We start from the raw sequence: 14163 nt of genomic DNA, 5'->3' as shown, positions 1-14163 counted from the left end.
GTAGTGGCGATGAGACATAATAGAGTATGCAGCTGGCTGGATAAAAGAGTGATTGTCGACGAGTACGTCTTAAAAGGGCCCAGCGAGGGTAATATACATATCGTAGAGGGTACCCAGCTCTGGTGTATACATTCGATACCATCCACGACGAACGTTTACATGAAAGACACGACATTTAGGCGGAATGGCTCAACTTTATCAAGGATATACCTTTCCCCACTTCGTCATGCTTGATATAACTGTGTACAACGGAAAGACGGCCAGTTTACTTCGCCCTTTCCTATTCAGCCAACTAAGCATAATCACCACCCCTCCGCTCCGCAATTAACACTCCCTTCCCATCTTTCAGAAAAGCTACAAATACTATCCAGTCTGCTTTAAGCTTTAGGAGTCTCCGTCACCCATTTCGGTGCCTTCTTCTTCCCCGATTCTCTCCTCTTTGCCTTTTTCTCCAATGGCGAAGGAGTGACCATATCGTTATCTCTCAAAGCTTGCGAGGAAGGCAAGTCCATAGTTGTGATGATTGGAGTAGCTTGAGTGCCCACGAGGGATTTACGCTTTTCCTTCTTGCTCGTACTTGATTTGGGTTGCGTGGATGGCGCTTGTGAAGAGGGTAGGTCGGACGTGGTGGTGGGTGGTGTACTTTGGGAGACTTGAGAGAGGGATTTACGTTTTTCCTTCTTCGAACTGGACTTTGACGCCGGCTTCCTTTGTGAAGCAGGCAATGTCGTTGGTTCTGATTCAGTTGCTACTGTCGGTTGTTGTGGTTGAGATGGCGTTGGAGGGTTGACATCGGCGTGGATCTGTGATTTTCGTTTCCCGCTTTTCTCCTTCTTCTTCGAACTCTCTTTTGCCATTGTCGAAGACGAAGGGGTACCTGGTTTTTTCCTTGTCGAAGTCGGCGCGGGTGTCGGCGTGGAAGTCATCTCCACCATCGAGGAAGAAGGGACCATCTCATCATCGTTATTCGGCAATACGAACGATACTTCCCTTGAAAATCCCCCTTCTCCCATAAACGCATCCACTTCGTCCACTTCCCCATCATCGTCCTCCTCTTCATCCTCATCGTTTTCCCAAATCATAGAGGTGAAATCCCATTGATTCCTATTCTTACTCTCGAGTCTACTCCATTCTTGAGGTATAGTCATATATCTCTCTTCGCTGAGATTGATCCGACCGCGAGTATTTTGTCGTCCTTCCTCGTTCCTGTTGCCCTTTCCTACTTCCGCTGCCGATCCAGCCATGGGTATCTTCCCCAGTACAGGTAGAGGACACGATAGTGTATTCCTGACCACTTTCTTCTTCGTCTCTGATCGTTTTCTCTTTACACCAGATCCAGAGCCAGAGCCAGAACCGGATGCACCTCCCGGGGTATGGAAAGGTGATGGAGAAGGGTAGGAAGCGTGATACCGACTTATCTCATCTTGCGACAAGGCTGGTCTGGGCGTGGAACTTGGTCCAGACGTACTATCTGTAGCGCGCTTCTTCGTCTTCTCCTTCGTCGGGCCGGTCGTAGGGGTAGAAGTGGAAGCTAATCCTCCGTCGACTTTTTGCTTCTTCTTCGACCCAGCTGTCGGGGTAGAACCAGTCGGCGGTTTTTGCTGCGAGGATCCCGCCGTCGTCTTCCTCCTCGACGAACTGGGAGTGCTTGATTGGGAAGGGGTAGATGGGAAGAACGGTAATGCCGCCAGAGCCGAAGTGATAAGAGTCGGATCTATCGATGTAGGTTGACTAATAGATGTGAGGTGGAAAGCGTGTATCGCAGCTTCTGTGATTTGAGGATGGGCCATATCGCATGCAGGTACCGCGCTCCGAGTGAGCTGGTATAGAGCGCAAGTCGAGTGGGTCGAGATGGATCGATGACTTGAAGAATGGGATTGATCAACGCGTAGGAAGTGACAACTTGGTAAGTTAATGTTGGCTGATTTTGTGTCAACACGCGGAACACGAGGCGCTACCAGGCTTGGGTCGATTGTGGCACATTCACCATTGAGCTGGAACCAAATACGGTTCTGTTCTGCATGAATGCATTTAGACAGAGGTCATGACGAGCAGGATCGTCTTCCATGCGACACCATTGTCACCGTCTCGAATGCAGTTGAGATGCTCACTGGTTGTTGGACCCTGGGTGTGGGCGGACGGACCGCTATGCAGAACGACTCTACAAAAACCAATCCACTACTCGCTCGGGATGAAATCGCCTACAGGCCAGGACTGGTCGTGTACCAAAGTCATGCACCGGAGATACCATCACAAAATGCTACCAACTCACCAAAGCCATACACATACATACATATCAGAAACTGAGGTACCATTCATGAAACCCCCTCCGTCCGTGAAACCCCTTCCGCATGCTGCTCGTACCATATCGACGCCGCCCAGTACCCAGAAACGACCCCAAATGTCATGGTCCATATCACCTGTCTAGACGTATCCATCTCCATGGTTCCTCGATATATCTCTTCCAAGTTTCTGTGAACGCTATGAGTTCCGCTCCTTCCAACTATATCATCCAAATCACATAATCAGCCTGATTACCCCCCACTCCGAGATGTGACAAAATGGCAGAGAGGCTGTACTCACCACTCTATGATCAGCACTCCATCCCACCGGCGCTCTAAGGACCGCTCTCGTCCCCGCTGCTTTCACCTCACTCTCATCCAGATCCCAGACACTCTTCTCTCCATCTAGAGCCCATTCTGTCTCCCATTTCGCTCGACCCACAGCACAGATCGCCAATCCTCCACCTGGAGGAATGACGGGCATCGCACCCCTTGCTTCGCCCAATCCTCCCACTGAGGAGATGGTGAGATGCGCAGGAGTAGTGGGTTTAGTAGGTGATTGACGCAAAGCTTGAAGATGGGTCGTTATCGTTCCCAAAGAGGTAGAAGGAGGTAATGCAGGGAGTGAAGGTGTGAGTAAACCAAATTTTGGATCTGCACAACTCGCCTCACGTCAGTCAGATCTTGTGAGTTGGCGTTGACCGGGGGACCTCACCTGAGACTGCAACACCTATAACACCATCTCTGGCAATCTCCAACCATCTTTCTTCTCCGCTCTCTTTCACTCTAGCTCGCATGATCGGATGTTCCTCTAATGCCAATACCATCGCTTTGACCAAGAAACTCAATAGACCTAATCTGACATGTGGCGTTTCGGCTGGCGCGTCGCGTACGAGCTCTTGAGGGATATCGGCAGCGAGGTAACTTGACTTTCCGCCTCTTGCGGTTGATGTACGAGATGAAGCTTTGAGGTACGGTAGAAGCGGTGTGAGATTGAGAGTGTGCGTATAGCTACAACTCAGTCAGCTTTGACGTGAACGTGTCCTGGAGTCGGGATTACGAACGACTCACCCGAAATGTGGTATTTTGGCCTGTTCACCCAACATCCTCCACATTACCTTTCTCGTCCTTCCAAATTCTACCCTAGTCACCTCATCCTGCTCCTCCCTCTTCCGTCCACTTGAGACAGACCATGACCTCCCCGCAGCTTCAATTGTTGTGCTTCCCGCCGCCCGTTCCACATCATCTTTGGTCACTCGTCCTCCGTCACCGGTGCCTTCGACAGAGGCAAGATCGACATCAAGCCTAGCAGCAAGTGTACGTACCGCCGGCGAAGCTTTGACCACCATTCGCGAGTTGTAATCGGAAGCACGTCGTTGTTCTACAGTTTCAGCGAAGGTTTGTGATTTCGATCGAGGTGGAGATGGTAATATTGCAGCTTCACCAATTAGTCGTGATGGTCCAGAAAGGTCCATCGATTCGTCCTTGCCTTGCAAGAGATGAGAGGGACGATCATCCTGGGGCTGCTGAGGTTGCGATGAGCTCGACGTCGATGGGGATTGGACGACTTCTTCAGCTTTTTCTAATCGTTCCGTCACTTCTTCCGCTCGGGAAACTTCCGCGCTCTCCTGAGCTCTGAGAGCTGCTTCACCCGTCGACGTGGTTGAGGGTTCCTCCTCGCCTATTTGAGTTTCTTCTTCATGTATCTCTTCGACGGCTTCTGCTCCGTCATCTATCCTGATCTCACATAACACCTGTCCGACCTTGACCATCTTCCCCGTTTCCGCCTTGATACCTTGAACGACCCCCGTCGCGTGGGAAGTCAATTCCACCCTGTATGAACCACCAGTAGATCATTAGCCTTCCTCGACGGAATGACTAGACGCATCCTCGCACACCAAGACGTTTCCCGTCATCGCCCACTCACACACTCTTATCGCTCTGAACTTCGCATAGCGCATCGAATTCCTGTACTTCCTGTCCTTCTTCCACATACCACTTGAGGATCTCGACTTCGGTGATCCCTTCTCCTATATCGTGCAGTTTGAAAGGAGATATACTGGGTGCAAAAGGGTTGAAAGAGGTGTGAAAGGATCGAGAAGGTTGCTTTAGAGTGCTGCCGAGCTTAAGAGAAGAGCTTGGTAATCGTCGTGTAGTACTCAATCGAGTTGATGCAAGGAGAGCGGATGATGATCGAGAAGGCCGACAGCGGACTAGTCTGAGAGGGGTGAATCGAAGCATCTTGACGTAGGGGTGAGTGTGCTCGACAATACTGCTCAGTCCGTGTAATGTATGTACTGCTATGATCAAGAAGACATTGAAGACAACGTCCTCAACCTTATGTAGACTCCTGATATCACTCACGTCTCCTCTTTCATACACCCAAACACTGCACGAGGTCACGTTCAACCAACTTATCCCAGTGGACATGCCGGCCGGAGCTTGCCGGTTCATATCGGTTATCAGCACCCGACCGTTCATCATTCATCTTTCACGTGACAGCGTTGGATTCATTGTTCGCGATACGAGTTCAGGCAGCAGCAAGCATGGGTTATCAGATATACACAATACATATAGGAGACTACTATGGAAACATGAATCAAACGTCAAACTTGCGGGCTACATGATGACCAGAACCGGTCTTTTCATCTTTTCAGTGGACTTGTAGGTACTTGAATCGTGAATGTTCCCCAGGTGTATGAAGGGAATGATAGGTAAAGGCGCGGATCGAATTACTGCTGCTCGTGGGGTTGTGCGACTTCGGCGTAGCTTGGAGCACCTGGGGCAGTAGGAGCGCTTGGAACGGCAGGAGCAGGGGCACCGAGAGCCAAGGGGTTGTGGTTCTCAGCCAATGGAACGGGGACATGCTCCTGGATGAGGGGCTTGCTGAGGGTACTCTCGCTGGTAGCAATCTGCTGTTCTCCCGTCTGCCTGATTCCACGTTTGGCTACAGGAATCGTCAGCTCCGTCCAATCTCGGTACTTGATAGACCTACCCTCGTTAGCCCTTGCCTTTGCTTCCTGAACCCTGTCATCGGCCTGCTGCTTGACAACACCGAACCATTCCGCCACATTCTTGGCGTTCTTGATCGCATAGTCCTCATACGCATCAACCGGAATACCCATATCCTTGGCTCGATGCTCGACACCGGTGACGATGTTAGTTGCAAGGTTGACGGCACCATTGACGGCACCACTGGCGATGTTGCCGACGGCGTTGACGGACTGCTGCTCAATGTGTCCGATAGTGTGGAATGTCTGAGTAGTAATGTTGGAAGCGGTGTTGATGGATGCGCCAACGATACCGAGACCAAGTTTGAGGATGTTCTGACCTTGTTCGACAGGGCTGTAACCTTGAGCGCGAGATGAGACATTGTGGGCAGTGTGTTGCGCAGAGCCAAGCACACTGTCACAGCGGTCAGCGGATCGCCTTCCGGCTTGAATATAGTCTGAACCTACCCAGTCACAGCACCAGCGAGCTTCTCGCTGATATCTTGAGCCTGCTTGATGGGAGCAGGGTAGTTTCTTGGGTCGGCGGGAGCACCAGTGAGCCTTCCCCAGAACTCGGCAATAGCCGCAAAGAAGATGGAGATGGGGCTCTCTCGGCGGAGGGAGTGCCGGGTGAAGAAGGCGAAAATGTCCGCGATAAGGACCGCAACGAGAGTGATGAATGGTCGAAGGATGAAGTATGGGCTGATAATTGAGCGCATTAGCGCAAACAAGCGTATCGCATCACGAGAACTTACAGGTTCTTCTCAATGAAAGAAGCGTCACGGTGCCTGGTTGGTCCGAACTTGGTCACATACAACCTAGTTTCCCCTGTCTCCTCCTGAGCAGCATTCAGGTGAAGTTCGGAATCGAAAACTGGTTGGGCCTGCAGCGAGTAAAGGAAGTTGTTGAGTCTGCCAGCGAGGGGGACAAACGTGGGAAGGGTCGGGGCATGGAAGGTACGTTGGTAGGCAAATGTCACAACATGGTCACTATGATGAGGACGAGCAGTTTAGGATAAGTCTCTCTCGAGTCGGAAGGGATCAGAGTGATCCGTGCACTCACCGGGCGTTGTAATGAGACCTGCCGACCAGGTGCGACTTGGAAGTGATAGCAGCTTCGAGACGGAGGAACTTTTTGATGCGGCTAGCGCCATGGAAGTCGAAGATATCGGATTTGAAGGTGCAGTTGGACTGTAACGATTCAGATGTTACCTTTTTGCCCAAGGTGAGAATCGAGCCTGGGGATTACTCACCTCAAAATACTGGTTGACGACCGAGTCGTACTCGATACTGCGGAAGCGGTGTTAGCTGTGGAGCGAGCTGAGAATGGGGCGGAACATGTTGGTAGACTATCGAAAAGTCAAGGAAGCAAGAGAATACAAGTCAAAGAGCGAATGCCATAGAAGGTCACAGAACACCCTACGGGGGTAGGTGCGGAAGCACGGTCAGGTAAAGTCTGGGTGACTCACGGATCAAGCGACAGCAACCTCGCTGCTAGATCATGACACTGGTCATTAACGTTGTGCGGTTCCATTGTATTGTTCTAAGCTGATGCTATTGATGATAATAAGAAGGTGTGCTACTGGAGTAAAGGTAGATGAGAGATAAAGAGACGAAAGGATAGCAGATAGTATGGTTGAAATAGTCTTTGTCGGAAACGTTTCTCTCATGGGATTGTGGTTGACCGGGAACTACATGCTAACCGGGGTCAGCATATGAATTTACGTCATGAGTGATTAGACACACACACACACTCACTCATGCTTATCTTTCATCTCTAGGTTACCTGACCACGTACATGTAACATCACTGTGCATTTCTTATGGAAAAAGTTCACACGCTTGTTATGAAGCTCATCATCGCTTTCTGCTCGGATACATATATGTAATTGATGACGATAATTCAGCTAAGATGATGCTTGGATGGTCCTACGAGAAAGCAAGCACGTCATGATGACAAGGAGCTCCTCGATCCTGAGATGACAGCGGCAACGAGGTGCCTCGCAGTGGTAATGCAATCGATCTAGTGTTTCCTGCTATCTGGTCATCGCGCATGCAGTAACATCTCGGTGTCAAGTTTGTGGATTGCGAAATCCTCTCATCCAGTCCTTGCTTGGTATTCGAGCTTCCGCTGCCGAGCATTGTACTATGTGACCCAAAACCGTGACGCTCATCGTCCTACTTGACCGAAAAGGGTTCGTCCGTCTAGGCTTCCACATACACAACAGATGAACACATGCTTTTGCTTACACCGGAACAGAAAGAGTCGTATTCTCAATTGCATTGCGTGAGACCTTGGTCAACGCACTTCTACCGAAAAAAGTGGCTCTTAACTCTGATCGGTTTCTGCGCACCGCAGGAACAGAGGTCTTTCACATCATCATCACTCGGCAATGCGGTCCAAGTCAGCCCAGTGGACTTGGAGAAATCTGGGAGCAGATCCCCTGGTATCAATATGCTGCATAACTAACTGGCAAATGTACGTCGCATCTGTTCTCCTGTCTCCAAATGCATTAATTGGCTGGCGGGACAGCATTTTGCCATTTTGCATGATGTCGCCTCTAGAACCGGAATGATCACCCATAAAGCACATTTTGTATGTAGAAAACCTGTGAGCCCACGTTGAACGGACTATGCCATACGCTGCATGTAAAGCCCACGGTCGTGCTATCTTCGGGACACCGACGCCTGCATAAGGACTACCACCAACAACGGCCGTTGATGCTGTATTACGTCAAATCGCCACATTGCGAGTCTCGTCAATAAAGTCGGACCAAGTCAACGCAACGCTACTTGCACACTTACTCCTATCGTTGACACTCGCTTTCCACTCGTCACACATAATCCAACTCATCAGCAACTCTACACCACTTACACACAACTGATACTGTCTGAGCAGACCTACAATGGCATCCCATACATCGCCCACTCGTAAATCAGCAGACATCGCGACTGTCAACTATGTTCCTGCTCACCGTACGGACGAAGACATGTTCAAGCGTGAGTCGTTCTTTACATCCAGCAACACGCACTACTTCGCCCTTGTAATGCTCAGGCGAGAAGGGGAGAGGACTACCAAACTCTGTCTTATGATAGACGAGGGTGTGCTGATATCTTCTATGTAGGACGATACATAGCGCTTCAAGATATAATTCACGAGCTGGAAGATGTGAGTGTCATCGGCTCGTCCTTGTCTGTCTTCCTTCATTCCACTCAATATCTGATCGTCCACCTAATCTCTGTGACGTACACTACCCCTACCTTCACGCGGACCACCTCCTGCTCTGCTCTCCATATCTTGTTCTGCGAGGCCAAGCTGACCATCGACCCCTCTCTTGTCCCTCACTCTCACTCACTCCGACCCTCTCGTTGCCCGCCCGACCCGACTATAGGAGAACAACCTAATAGCTTATCGCATCGCCAAACTCCGCAAACAAGCCTCTCTCCAAGCTATCGAAAAGGAGAAAGAACGTAAACGCGCTTTGAAACGCGCAGCTCGAGCTCGAGCAAAAGCGAGAGATGCGTTGATCGCTGAGGAAAAGGCCAGAGAGGAAAGAGAGAGGGAACAAAGAGAACAAGAACAAGAACAGGAAGAGGAAGAGGAAGAGGAAGAGGAAGCGGGACGGGGACAAGATACGTCTATGTCAATGGGTCAGAATGGGAGTGGGAGTGGGAAGAGTGAGAGAGTTTTGAAAGCTAGTTATTTGGATGATAATGATGAGGAAGAGCGAGATGGAAGAGCGAACAGGTATGTCTCACCCTCTGTTTCTGCTTCTTTTGACCTACTTGTGTCCCCGTTTCCCGTCCACTTCACCTTCCACTCCTCTCGAATATTATTGATAACGACGATCTGAGCCCGTGTGTTACGAAAATGTGCTGACTTACCGCGTCTTGCGCATAGACCCTCACATCTCCAGATCAGCCCTGCCAAACCCAACCTTTCAAACTCATTATCTCCCCTGTTAAACAACCCCTCATCCTCCGTCGAACGAGATGCGCATGACCGATATGAGAGGAATCAATCGTACGATCAATCACCCACAAGGCGATCAGAGGGTGATGTCAGTATGGAGGACGATTACTAGTCCATTTACAACCACTCTTTTCGTCATCGTTGAAAAGGACAAAAGTCACGTCGTCCCGGTCATGGGAAACGTGCAGTGGAAAGCATCAGATAGTTTATTAGATCGATAACATGTTGTATTATCAAGACTAGAAGCTACACGTGTATGCAAAAAGCAACTTCTTCCCTCTTCCATCGTCCGTCCCCCTCCACTCTTCATCATTCCAACTAAGCCTCGGTTTGCACAGTAGCTACATCACGGATATATCAGCATTTGCGGACTGATCACCGCAAGAAGAGTCACTCACGCTCTCTAGTCTTGGACTTGCCTCCGGGCAGCCTGTCCTTGACACCCTGTAAGTCAAGCAGGGTCAGCGCCACAACCCCTCGCCGTTAAATGGACGATCCAACGCACCTTCAACATCCACTTGGCCGACCTGTAAGCCTTGACCTGAGCAGGGCCTCTGCCCCTCGACTCGAGCTGTCTCTTATGGGCACGATCTATGTCCTTCTTCTCCTTCTTGTCGATGACGCCGTCGTCGTCATAAGTAGCTTGCTTTCGAGCAATCTCGGCTTCACCTTCGATATGGTCGCTACGAAGCATCAAGGTGTCAGTATCCCATCCTGAGAGATGACACGGGGAGACATGACTCACTATGCCTCTTGGGCGTGTCGACGGGATTGACTTTGGTTCAATTTCTGCTTTCGGCTCGTCAGAAACCCGCCCTCGCTTACGTTCTCTTGCACCTGGATACTCACCTCGTGGTCTTCGTCCAGTCCAGAGTCCAACTTGATCCTGGCAGTCAATTCACCAACAACCTCAAATTCGTGGAACTTCTTTGTTTGGTCGTTGATGGCGTTTTGTCGCAAGTTTGTCAAGTCCGGTCCAACGAAGACGGGAATTCTGACCTCTTGCTCGACGTCGTCGGTGAGATCTTGCATCCACAAAACAGCGATGGCGTCAGGCTTAACTCCGACGCCAACAGCGGCCAAAGCTCCGCCACCCTTGCCGATCTCGAAGACAACCGAAGACTGGTATCGCGAGTATACCGGCATTCGAAGCATGTCCATATCCCATATGATACTGTTGCCCTGCAACTCCGCTTCCTTCTTGGGCAAGGTCTCGACCTGTTCAGAGGTGACGACGCGAAGTCGGGTAGCCTTGGGCTCGAAAAGTTGGGTGTTCTTTGCGGTGAAGGAAACATCCGAGACCTCGAGCGTACCAGTGTCCCATCCACGCATGTTGGGCGGAAGGGTGGTTTGCATACCACGGAAAGCGAAGGAAATGTTGGCTCTGCAGTTACAAAGTCAGCCTCAGAGCGGTGTCGTCATGAGGAAGCACACTTACTTGCCGAATCCGACACCCTCGGTCAACGCGTACACTTGAGTAACACTGCTCGCTTCCGAGAAGACTTCCGACAATCTGACGCTGATGATACCCAAGATGGGGTCCGCTTCTCGCAATCGACTGTCTCGAATGACCACACGGACGACTGTGTTCTCGAAGTCTCTGACAAACACTTCAGTACCCGCCTCGAAGTAAGGGTTGGTAGTGTATTGCTTGACTCGAGTCTTGTAGACCATATCATCGTTAACAAGGAATTCACCGTAACCAGAAGGCAAGTTGTCGGATTGCTCAGATGGTTCGTCGGTATCTTGACCGGCTTCACCTTCTCGGTCACCTGACTTCCCATCAAGGTTTTGTCGTTCGAGATTGTTGACCTGGTGAAGTATGATAGAGAGCACACCAGAAGGCCACTTGGGATCCGGCTTGGTCTTCTGCACATCGGGAGCTGGAGGTGGCAAGTCCTGCTTTGCTGGGTTAGGCGCAGCATCTGCGGGCATCATCTCCATCTCGGGAGCAGTCTTGGTAGGGGCGGGTGCCGCCTTAGCTTCTTCAACAGTAGGACCACGTTCGAGCTCCTTGACGAGCGGAGCCTTCTCGAAGTAACCAATGGACCAGACGATTTTACCTGCTGAGATCGTCAGGTAATTGACGGTACTCGACATGAGCTGTACCTACCGGGCATGTCGTCGGCGTCCTCGAAGCCCATCAAGCTATCTTCTCTTCTGATCATTGTGTTGGGCTTCTGCATCAACTCTTCTACGGGGATTTGGACACGTCCAACGAGGTCACTGCGCGATGCCAGTCAGTATCGAGACCCCTGGGTTGCGAGATCCACTTACTCGGCGCTCATTTTGTCGCTATCCCAAAGCATGGCAGCCAAATCTTCCTTTGCCTTGACTTCGTCCATGGTGAGGAGCAATACACAAGTCTCCTCGTAAACAGGGTTGAGATCGCCGAGGATGATTCTAGTGGAGTAGAGAGGTTTGCCGAACTTGGCATACGCGAGAACGACGTATGGGTCGGAGGAACCATTGTTGTCCTGTGCTGACAAGCCCTCGCAGTGGTGAATAGTAATGAGGAAGATTCCGATAGCACGAGTGTCGCCAACAGCTGCGCCAGATAGCAATTCCTGGATGTTGATAGTCATCGACTTCGGAACTGCTAACTCGGCGGTACCGGCAGCGATACCCATCTTCACGAAAGAGGAGACGAACGGCAAGTCCAGAACGTTAGGGAGCTTGTTCGACATGGGAATAGCCGACACCTCGACCGATGGAACACCACAGAGGGCAAAGGTGAGGTTACGGACGAAGGGCGGCTCGGGGATGAACTGAACACGAAGTCTCACGATACCATAGATTTGTTCGACCTGGATCCAGATAGGGATGGGGATGTGAAGCCAATCGTAGAGACCGAGGAAGAATTCGATGAGGAGATGGATGTTTTTAGCTCGAAGTTGGTTGCCCTGGCCGGGAAGCGCAGCTGTGGGAAGATTAATCGTTCAGTTTCGCGAAGGTACATTCAGTGACAACTGACCGTAAGAGAAGGCCACCTCGAAGTTGTAATAGTCTCCAGCTTCATCCTCCATGATATCCTTTCCTGCTGTGTCCTTGGACTTGATGTCGGGATTGCCTTGGTTAATCCAATCAGACTTGGGATAACCCTCGTCTCCTGGCTGATCAGGAAGAGCACGGATAGAGGTGATTCGAAGTGGGTTGACTCCCTGTCCGAGGTCGGTGATACGGACAGCGTCAACAAAGCCAGGAAGTGACTGCTGGAGAATGTCTTCAACCATATCGGCCACGGAGATGAATAAAGAGCTACGCGGCAATGAGTCAGCTCACGATCATATTGGGACACTCGCGCTAGACTTACGGGTCGACGAGACCCCAAATGAGCTTGATAAGTCCGTTCAACCATTCCACACTCTCAGGAACAGGAGGAGAGAATGCCTCTCCCCTCTGTCTGCCCATGTCCTGCCTGACCCTCTCAACTTCCTTTGAGAGACCCCGCTCGACGATACTGATTCCTGTCATGAGAGCAAAACCGATAACACTGCACAGGATAGATCGCCAGATAAGACTGATGATTCCGTTACCGAACGCGACACTGATCCACACGACGAACAGACCACCCGCAGCACCGACCCCGAGCATACGAAGCTTGCCGAGCATGGCATCGACAGATGGGGGCTGGGGAGGGGGGTACGCATGGAAGAGGACGTTGGTGCCGTTCGTAGCAGGAGTGTGAGAGTCGAAGTCTGAGAATTACGTCTTGTCAACTATGCCTCGAGAGCTGGACAAGCGAAGACAGACATACCCTTGGGATCCGCATCCTTGACAATGATCTCAGCTCCGGTGACTGGGTCTCGAACTCGTCGCTGACCTTTCTCCGCCTTCTGAATACGGTCAGTAGGTTTCACTGCGGGGATGAACAGGATCAGCTCGCGATAATTATGGGGAAGTATGCACAACCACTCACTTTGGTTCGCGTTCATTTGGTCCATCATCCTGGCTTTCTCGTTGGCGCCCGAGTTGGGTTTAGGATCGTTCTTCATGCCTTTCTGGTTCTTGATTGCGTTGGTTTCCTCATCCACACCCGCTTTGACCTGTGTACCGTCCGAGGTATGAGGGGCCGCATGGCCCGGTGCTGTTGACCCACTCTCTTGCGCAATTTCTTTGGCCCTTCGCTCTCTTTCGTCGGCCTCTCGAGCGCGTCGCTCCACCATGGCAGCGTATGCTTTCGATTGCTCCTCATGCTCCGCCTGTTCGACCTTGTATGACTGAACAGTTGGGACTGGGTGAGAGCTAGAATAGCCTTGTCCGAAAGTACGAGAGGGAGGAGCGGGTGGGAGTTCTGGGAACTCGGTCCCATTCCCATTGGAATGACCGTTCGTTCCGTCGGCGTGTGACATCTTGACGGGCGGAACAGGCAATGGTTTGTCTTTGTCTATTATGTCGGTGTCGTTGACGGAGCTGTCGTCAATGATAGGATAGAAGACTTGTTTGTTCTCGTCACCTGGTAGAGGTGTCAAGTCTACAAGTAGCAATGGTTGTGAATCAGTGGTGAGAGACGAATGAGAAGTGGGTTTGAGTTTATCCTCGTTGTCTTGGTCCTGCTGTGCCGTTTCGTAATTCTCACTACTACTACTGCTACTTGTACCGTGACTGCGAGCGTGGGATGACGTATGTGGGGTAATTACCCCGCTCGAATCGTTTGACATTACGTTTACTCTCAATTGCTTTGTAGATCTCCTTTCATCAGTGTTTGAAAAAGAGCAACTGTCTCTGTGGTGGATGAGATGGTGGTGAAGAGAGGCTGGATGGTGGCGAAGACAGAGGCGCAGGCAGCACTAGTAGCAATATATGTGCACACAGAGAGGTATGGGACTTTGATCAAGGTGACGTCGAGTCCAAACACAATGACGACAAAAAGTCAGGCTACGCTGTTTCCTGGCACTATTTTCAGTCCCTTCCCTGATT

General features: G+C 50.9%; 5 protein-coding genes across 5 annotated transcripts; 1 reads left to right on the top strand and 4 right to left on the bottom strand.

The window, feature by feature from the left end:
- Nucleotides 1–377: 377 nt before the first annotated feature.
- CI109_107170 (uncharacterized protein) lies at nucleotides 378–1790 on the bottom strand (the record flags this gene model as incomplete). The annotated part of the gene is made up of 1 exon (XM_032003627.1): nucleotides 378–1790. One exon carries the CDS (start codon nucleotides 1788–1790, stop codon nucleotides 378–380), a length of 1413 nt encoding a protein of 470 aa, XP_031862040.1.
- Nucleotides 1791–2416: 626 nt separating this feature from the next.
- CI109_107169 (uncharacterized protein) lies at nucleotides 2417–4523 on the bottom strand (the record flags this gene model as incomplete). The annotated part of the gene is made up of 5 exons (XM_032003626.1): nucleotides 2417–2503; nucleotides 2584–2936; nucleotides 2998–3293; nucleotides 3354–4115; nucleotides 4210–4523. 5 exons carry the CDS (start codon nucleotides 4521–4523, stop codon nucleotides 2417–2419), a joined length of 1812 nt encoding a protein of 603 aa, XP_031862039.1.
- Nucleotides 4524–5014: 491 nt separating this feature from the next.
- On the bottom strand, nucleotides 5015–6805 carry CI109_107168 (uncharacterized protein; the record flags this gene model as incomplete). The annotated part of the gene is made up of 7 exons (XM_032003625.1): nucleotides 5015–5229; nucleotides 5278–5687; nucleotides 5741–5974; nucleotides 6028–6261; nucleotides 6335–6462; nucleotides 6525–6561; nucleotides 6741–6805. The coding sequence occupies 7 exons, from the start codon at nucleotides 6803–6805 to the stop codon at nucleotides 5015–5017; spliced, it is 1323 nt and encodes a 440-aa protein (XP_031862038.1).
- A 1371-nt stretch (nucleotides 6806–8176) lies between these two features.
- CI109_107167 (uncharacterized protein) lies at nucleotides 8177–9355 on the top strand (the record flags this gene model as incomplete). The annotated part of the gene is made up of 4 exons (XM_032003624.1): nucleotides 8177–8270; nucleotides 8396–8439; nucleotides 8663–9018; nucleotides 9172–9355. 4 exons carry the CDS (start codon nucleotides 8177–8179, stop codon nucleotides 9353–9355), a joined length of 678 nt encoding a protein of 225 aa, XP_031862037.1.
- A 206-nt stretch (nucleotides 9356–9561) lies between these two features.
- CI109_107166 (uncharacterized protein) lies at nucleotides 9562–13904 on the bottom strand (the record flags this gene model as incomplete). The annotated part of the gene is made up of 12 exons (XM_032003623.1): nucleotides 9562–9584; nucleotides 9642–9687; nucleotides 9749–9926; nucleotides 9989–10032; nucleotides 10093–10627; nucleotides 10682–11306; nucleotides 11357–11469; nucleotides 11521–12163; nucleotides 12218–12501; nucleotides 12557–12941; nucleotides 13001–13102; nucleotides 13163–13904. The coding sequence occupies 12 exons, from the start codon at nucleotides 13902–13904 to the stop codon at nucleotides 9562–9564; spliced, it is 3720 nt and encodes a 1239-aa protein (XP_031862036.1).
- Nucleotides 13905–14163: the final 259 nt, after the last annotated feature.

The sequence above is a fragment of the Kwoniella shandongensis genome, chromosome 14 (assembly GCF_008629635.2).
Source record: "Kwoniella shandongensis chromosome 14, complete sequence".
Classification (NCBI taxonomy): Eukaryota; Fungi; Basidiomycota; class Tremellomycetes; order Tremellales; family Cryptococcaceae; genus Kwoniella; species Kwoniella shandongensis.
The sequence above is the reverse complement of the archived record's forward strand: the minus strand, read 5'-3'. Positions and strand labels throughout refer to the sequence as shown.